This window comes from Brassica napus, chromosome C1 (assembly GCF_020379485.1).
Source record: "Brassica napus cultivar Da-Ae chromosome C1, Da-Ae, whole genome shotgun sequence".
NCBI classification, from domain to species: Eukaryota; Viridiplantae; Streptophyta; class Magnoliopsida; order Brassicales; family Brassicaceae; genus Brassica; species Brassica napus.
The window spans coordinates 36,219,286-36,227,176 of record NC_063444.1 but is presented as its reverse complement, the minus strand read 5'-3'; the positions used below and the strand labels follow the sequence as shown (position 1 = coordinate 36,227,176).

At 36.3% G+C, this 7,891-nt stretch overlaps 1 protein-coding gene across 2 annotated transcripts; it reads left to right on the top strand.

Annotated features, from left to right (window-relative positions):
• Positions 1-3,539: 3,539 nt before the first annotated feature.
• Positions 3,540-5,546, top strand: LOC106400392 (CRIB domain-containing protein RIC5-like). Of its 2 annotated transcripts, none has more exons than XM_022704877.2 (5): positions 3,540-4,036; positions 4,144-4,220; positions 4,408-4,490; positions 4,581-4,681; positions 4,749-5,546. In XM_022704877.2, exons 3-5 carry the CDS (start codon positions 4,445-4,447, stop codon positions 5,154-5,156), a joined length of 555 nt encoding a protein of 184 aa, XP_022560598.2. In that variant the 5' UTR covers positions 3,540-4,036; positions 4,144-4,220; positions 4,408-4,444; the 3' UTR covers positions 5,157-5,546. The 2 variants fall into 2 exon arrangements, with proteins under 2 accessions (XP_022560598.2, XP_013696210.2); XM_013840756.3 differs by having other exon boundaries at positions 3,543-4,036; positions 4,412-4,490; positions 4,749-5,545.
• Positions 5,547-7,891: the final 2,345 nt, after the last annotated feature.

Genomic DNA, 7,891 nt, shown 5'->3' with positions numbered 1-7,891 from the left:
CTCTAAATCGTTTTCGTTCTCATCAATATTACATCACTCTAAATCGTTTTCGCTCTCATCACTATCATTACAATCATCATCGTCGCTTCTCTCGAACTCGTCTTCACGTGCTTCATCTGTCGCATCTTCGGGAATATCTTCATATTGAAAGTTTTGCGGGTCGATCAAAAGGATTTCATCAGTTGGTTGTTCTGGTACCTCAACTTCATTGATAGCGTCTTCTTCTTGCAAGGGCGGTTCTTCTCCAGCGACAATGCGTCCACGAGGTGTAATTTTGATAGCAGCTAACCAGTTTATCCCGGAAGTTCGAAGCCGAGGATAAGGAAGAAAGCTAACTTGCTCGGCTTGTGAAGCTAAAATGAAAGGCTCAAATTTGTTGTATCTTCTCCCAAAATTGACATCCACAGCACCAAATTTGTTATACCGAATCCCTCGGTTCAGAACAGGATCGAACCATTCACATTTGAAGAGGACGCATTTTAGCTTCAATAACCCCAGAAATTCCACTTCAATAATCTCCTGCAAGATCCCGTAAAAGTCTGTTTCACCTTTCACACATATTCCGTAGTTACTCGTTGCCCGATGTCTCCCATACTCGTATGTGTGAAAGGTAAATCCTCGTGTGAAATACATAGGTGATGTGGTGACCTTTGCAACTGGACCTTGAACCAAATCGTGAAACCATACGGGATAATAAGGATCGTCATAATCAACCTGCAAAAAGCAGATATTCTTAATTAATATTGAAGTATCAAAACACTTACTTAATTAATCAATGTATGAGATATATTACGTACCTGTGATTTTAACCACTTGACAAAGTACTTATCTTTACATGTGTCCACATCAGTTGCAGATATTCCTGGTATTGCTTCTTCAACTTGAGATACAAACATGCTGCAAATTAAACAAATAATCAAGTCATACATAATTAACTTCAATTCATATAATTAACATTCACAAAAATATTTACCTTTCAAAGTAACGGGTCACTGCATCCTCGCAGTTGAGCAGAATATAAGTGTGGGCACTATGTTTATCCTCTTCACATGACCACCATACTTCTTTCGTTTTACCACCAAACCGTGCAATTTCGCAGAAAATGTCAGGAACACCATCAATTGGATATGATGTCGGTACTCCACCATCATCATATCTTTTAGGAACTCTTTTTCTCGTACGAACAGTTGGAGCAAAGTAGTATGATGTGAAGTTAGATGTTTCGGCTGTCAAACTCCCCGAAACTATTGAACCTTCCACCTTTGCAAAATTTCTTGCTTTCCCCTTCAAATGTTTCATCTGTCGCTCATACGGATACATCCATCCGTTGTGAACAGGTCCACGAAGCAGTGCTTCATACGGTAGGTGGACAACTAGATGCTCCATGACGTCAAAAAATGAAGGAGGAAATATCTTCTCCAGGTTGCACAATATGATCGGAATGTTATGATGAAGTTGTTCGATGACTTCTTCCTTGAACGTACGTGTGCTAAGATCTCTGAAAAATGCGCCGATGGCTGTATATTGCAAAAGTAATCAAATTAATAACATTTCATAACATATGTATATATATTATAAAATTATAATTACCTGCAAGTGCTTCATGGACATTTGCTGGAAGGAGCTCGGCAAAAGCAAATGGGAGTAGTCGTTGCATAAACACATGACAATCATGACTCTTCATTCCGGAGAACTTTTGACCTCGTTCAACACATCTTGACAGATTTGAAACATAACCATCAGGAAACTTAACTTCTGATGCAACCCAGTCAAACTTAACATCTGCATGTACCTTGTTAAAATGTTTCCACGCTCTTGCGTCTGATGGATGTGCAACCTCACCATTTCTCTAGACATGTTCCGCATGCCACCTCATCGACGCAGCAGTCCTCTCAGATTGATATAATCTTTTCAATTTGTCTGTAATTGGTAGGTACCACATCCTTTGGTACGGTACCTTATTCCTCCCACGGCCTTGCGGTTTGAATCGTGGTTTTTTGCAGAATCGACACTCTTCTAACTTGTCATCTTCTTTCCAGTAGATCATGCAGTTGTCGATGCAAACATCAATCATATCCGAAGGCAACCCAAGACTATAAACCAATTTCTGAATCTTATTAATCTCATAATAAGATTCAGCAGACACGTTGTCTTCTGGCAAATACTCTTTAAACAACTCCGCCCATGCATCCATGCAATTCTCAGGTAAATTATGATCCGTTTTAATATTCATCATCCTAGCTGCTAGAGATAATTTAGAGAGACCTTCTCTACAACCAGTGTAGATTGGTTGATTTGCAGCATCTAGCATTTCATAAAACCTTTTTGCATCCAAATTAGGTTCTTCTACATTTCCAATTCCATCAGCTATTGTTGTAGTTGTTTCTAAAAATGCATCACTAATCATATCTTGAACCCTATCATGATCTACCATCTGCTCCTGATCTTGATGATAATTATATTCATTATGCAAATGATTCGGTTCTTCACTATGATGAGCATCCTCAAAATTATTATTACTACTACTAGCTTCATTTCCCCCATAACCCTCTCCATGTTGATACCAAATGTAGTATTGTGGTGTAACTTCTCTGTTTACTAAATGCTTCCATACAATTTCACTACGTGCAAATTTTGAATTCTTGCATTTCCGACAGGGGCAGAACATCTTACCGCTTTCCTGCGTGATCGGTGTACAGCCCGCCTGGTGCATGAATGTCTCTAGCCCGCTCATAAATGCGTTCGTCACCCTCCCGTTGGAATGTTTGTGCAACATCCAACTCCGTAACTCGTAAATACTACCACCACCGGCCATTTTTTTCTTAGATCTTTTTTTGAAATCTTTTTTTTTTCTGATTTTTTTCGGATTTTTTTTCCGTTTGTGTGTTGTGAGGAAGAGAGTTGTGGGAAATGACATATATATAGAGAAATTTTCGAGTTGGGTAGTTGAAATATAACAACGATTTTACAAGGAATGTTTTACATGGATTTTACATGGTTTTAACATAATATTTACAACGACTTTACGACGAAATTAGGTAAGTTAAAGCACATTGAATACACGTTTTCACCTAAATATAACGGTAACATGTTTCGTTGTAATGTCGATGTAACGATTACGACGTATTTCTCATTCCACGTACTTTCGTCGTAAACTTACATGGATTTTACGACGAACATATTTCGTCGTAAATTTACATTGCGTTTACGACGAAAGTTGGACTCCTCGTAACTGCGTTGTAAACACCATGTAAATTTACGACGAAATATTTTCGTCGTAAATCTTCGTTGTTATGGGCACGTTTTCTTGTAGTGATTTAACTAATTTCGGATATCTTCGGATCCTAATTCGAATTTCGGTTCGGTTCGGGTTATAACTAACGTCCAAAGTAGTAAGCTTATAAGTCACATTCGGATATTTTTGTAAAATAGTTCGGATTCGGTTTCAGTTTTTCCGGTTCGGGTTAAAGTCGGTACTTCGGTTTGACTTAAAAACGCACAGGTCTAAGTGATAATATTAAAGGAAGAAAATTATATGTAGATATGTAAAAATGCTTACATGCTAGATTTTATTATTTTTGTGGAAGTATTTACTAGAAGTTGGTGGAAGTTTCGATCAACTTCCGAGATCTTATTAATTAAGCTTTCCCTAAAAAGCAAATAGCCGTATCTCCCGCGTTTGCCAGTAAAAAACGACCATAAGATGACTCAGAGAACCTTAATATAGAAACCACCAAATAAGGGAAAATCTTCTGGTTATCCGTTGACTTACAACTTTTACATCCAATAATCATCCGCCATGTTTAATAGCCATATGTAGAAATAGACAGGAAAGAAAAAAAAGAGCTCCTTGTGCTCAAAGAAAGAGGACACATCTTGAGATTTTTATTTTTTTTCATTACGTTACCCTTCTCTTCTATTCGCGACCCATAACACAATACGAACCAAGAAAATAACAAAAGAAGTAGAGAAAAGCCTTTTGATTTTCTCCTGAAACATTTTGGAAAGAACATATCGTTTTACAAGTTGTAGCCAGGTAATTTGTTTTCTTTAAACTTATCTTGTTATTTTTCTTCTTAACGCAAAGAATGTTTTATTTTGCTATTGTTCTTATTTGTTTATATATTCCTCTTACATCTGCAGGAGCGGAGTTACAGATCTTCGAAATCTATATGATTCCGTTCCTTTGGTAATAGGGTTTTATCTTCTCCCATAACAATGTAAGCTCATTTTATCGATTTCTTAGGGGTTTTATTTCAAGTAGGATTCACCCATAAACAATTCACACCTTCCCCCTCTGCATATCACAACCTTACTTATTACATGAATACATAACTGTAAGAGAAATAAGAAGAATCTCTTAAAAACGATTGATGAAAAAAGGTTTTTGATTGCTTGACATGCAAGTTAGGTATGCATTTGCAAGTTGAAGCTGACCTCACCAATGAAGGGTCTATTAAAAGGATTGAGGTACATTGCTCGCATCTTCGGTGAGTTCACTTATCAGTTTATTAATACATGTCTGTGTATAGTCATCATGAATTCAGATTTTAAAAAGTTACAAAAACTGCTGCATGCAGAGGATGATAAGGAACCAGAGATGCAGATTGGAAAACCGACAGATGTGAAACATGTTGCTCATATAGGATGGGAAGGGCCCTCTGCTACGACCCCAAGCTGGGTAAATAGTACCTTACACTACATATTTTGGTTGTAGATGAACTCATATCTTTCATGGGAATCTGTAGATGCATGATTATAAGTCTCCGACGGCTGAGGCTAAAGGAAGTTCCAACAAGAAACCCAGGGAGAAGCAAAGGAACAAGGGGAGGCGTAAAGCATCCACAGGCACAAATAACTCACCTGCAGAGTCTCCATCAAGGGTAGGAGGTTCAACAAGGCCATCAAGACGTAGCACGGGTAAACAGAGAGAGCAGAGCACGGGTTCAGGGTCGGAGTCAGGTTCAGGGTTAGACTTACCTCAACAGAATGATCAGTCTGTGGGACAGAAACAGTCGAGGCAGAAGAAGTCAAAAGGAACAACAGGAGGAGGAGGAGGATCGTCTATTGGGCCTGCAAAGACAAAAGAAACAGATAGGTCCGTTCGTGCGGTTATTCCTCCTGTCGGAGGTCTTGAAAGTTCTACAGGAAGATGAGAGATGAGAAAATGGGAGTTTTTTTCTTCAAGTTTAGACTATAGTGGTGGTTTTGTTTTTCTTCTCATAATCTACCCACTTTTGTCTTTTCAGTCCATCTTTTTGGAGATGTCTTTGCATAACAAGACCAGTTTTTTATCAAACCGATTTACGTCGAGAGAGAACTCATTGGTGATTATGAATAAGAAATGTCTAACATATGCTTTGCTTAATGACTTCGGTCAAATATATACTCCAACAACCTTTGTATTGTGTTCTTAGGTTGTATTTAGCTATTTGATTAGTATAGACTTGAGTCTGACTTCTATGAGATTTCGGTTGTTTGTTGCATTATGATTTTTTTTTCCTAGTAAACGTAACCACAGCTTTTAATATATTAAACCAAACTTATATACAAAATTATGTTGGATTATTTTAGTTTTTGGTTTCGTAACAAAGTTGAAAACCGGTTAATATTCAAAAAAATTCGGTCCAATCATGTTCCAGTTCGGTTCTAGTTTTTTGGTAATTTCAGATAATACATGTAAAAACGTCGGATAACTCAGATTTTTTTCAGGTTAAATATCGGGTAGTTCGGATTGTTCAGATAAAAACGTCGGGCAATTTTAATAATTATAAATATTTTGGGTAAAAATATTCGGGTAATTTAGGTAATTTAGTTTATAAATATTATTTTAGGATATCTAGTTATTTAAAAACTAAGTATAATTGATATTTTCTCGGTTTAGTTCCGATTCAGTTTTGATTTCTCGGTTTTAGAGATATAGGACCCGTCCAGATATTTATGAAATTCAGTTCGGTTTCATTTTGGTTATTTCGGCTCGGTATGGTTCAGTTCTTCGGTTCTGAATAAATATGCTTAGGCTTATGCTAAATTGTTGTTAAAATGTTTTGTTGAGATCAAACAAAAATGCTGTGTATTAAAAAGGTAATTGGATTAAATAACAAAAAAAAACATACTTAACAAAATATACATAGCAATAAAAGTGGTACCATATAATATAATATTATGTGAAATTTTGAGGAAAATACCTCTTTCCATACTATTGCAGCCTTGTTTTCCTGATATCTCTATAAAGCTAGCATATATATAATCAGATCCGGTCCTAGGTTTTTTAAGGCCATAAGTCCAAAATAGAAAAATGGCTAAAAAAATGAAAAACAAAAAATATTCACAGCCTAGGGAATTCAAACTCCAGCCTCTAACATAGCCTTGGTGAATGACTAACCACTAGACCATTGAAAGTTTTGTAAGATTGTGGCCATTTTAGTATTTAATAAATTGTGGTCAGAAGCATGGGCTTCATTTATTTGGGTCATTATAATAGTGTTCTTTTGAAATCATTTGTCTTGTATACTATTTTTTGGCCCACGCGCCCGCGCGGGTGTATGTTTGATGTAATTATATGTTTTGTTTGTTGTAAAAACATTCATGTACTTGTTTCATATGTTATTGATTTCTGACATTGGTGTATCCTGAATCACAAATTAAAGCCCATATAGTGTTATTTTCCGAGAAATAAACAGAAATACGTCTGCCCTGCCACCAGCTGCATTCATTTGAACATTTTCAATTACTCCCCATTCTCTAATTGGTATAGCATGCTGAACATAGTACATGTGTGTTCTTTTGCAACATGCTTGGATTTTGTTTCCCTACAAAAAAAAACAGAGGAAATATTAGTTTAGATTGTTAAAGCAGTAACCTCTTATAACACAATAAACATTCAGAAATATTGGTTTATCCATTGGTCTGTTAAAAACCATCTCAAAGGTATCTCCAAAAGCGATGTTCATCCTCTAAGAATGTAAGCACTTAACTTAAACTCGCCAGTTATTTTTATAAGGCGTGAGTTTTGTGAGAGGATGAAAAGTAGTCATAGTTGACATTTTTGGAGGATTTGCGTTTAATGATATGGTGTTTAAGTTATTGGAGAAGAGGTATATATAGCTAGTTAGGAAAGGTTAGAGTAAATCGCATTAGGTCTAGGCATTTTAACCTGGACCCGAAAACCCGAACCAGAACCTATCCAAATATATCCGACCCAAAACCGAACTGAAAATTCATAAGTACCTTTTGGATCTAAATTTATGTTACCCGAAAGAACCGGAACCGAAGGGAACCGACCCAAATAGGCACGGACCCGAAAAACCCGATCCTAATAGACCCGACCCTATAAGAACCGATTTGTACCCGCCTTAAAAACATGTATATCCAAAACTATGATTTTTTGTGTTCTATTTTATATATATTATTTTATGATTTAGTTGAAATATCTTTTGTTAACAACATTTGTTATTATTTTGTAACATTTTTTAATTAATGTGAAGCTTTAAAATGTAAAATTTAGAGTTTAAAAATGTTTTATTTTAATTATTAATAATTTCATTTTAAGTTATTTTGTAAAATTTTAGATATATATGATAAATATCGACAAAATGTTATGGAGTTGGATATGTCATGTCCTTTTCAGATCCTAAATATCCGAACCCGATCCGGACCCGAAATGAACCCAAAAAAAGTATGGTATTTTATGAGTATTTTAATTACAGACCCGAACCGATCCGGACCGAAGAACAACCGACCCGAACCGAAATTTCTAAATACCTATTGGGCCTAAATGTTTAGGACCCAAAGGGCCTAATCCGAAAGGAACCGGCCCAAACCCGACCCGAAAATCCGAACGCCCAGGCCTAAATAGCATATTAATATCTAGGATTTTGTTAGTTGTGAA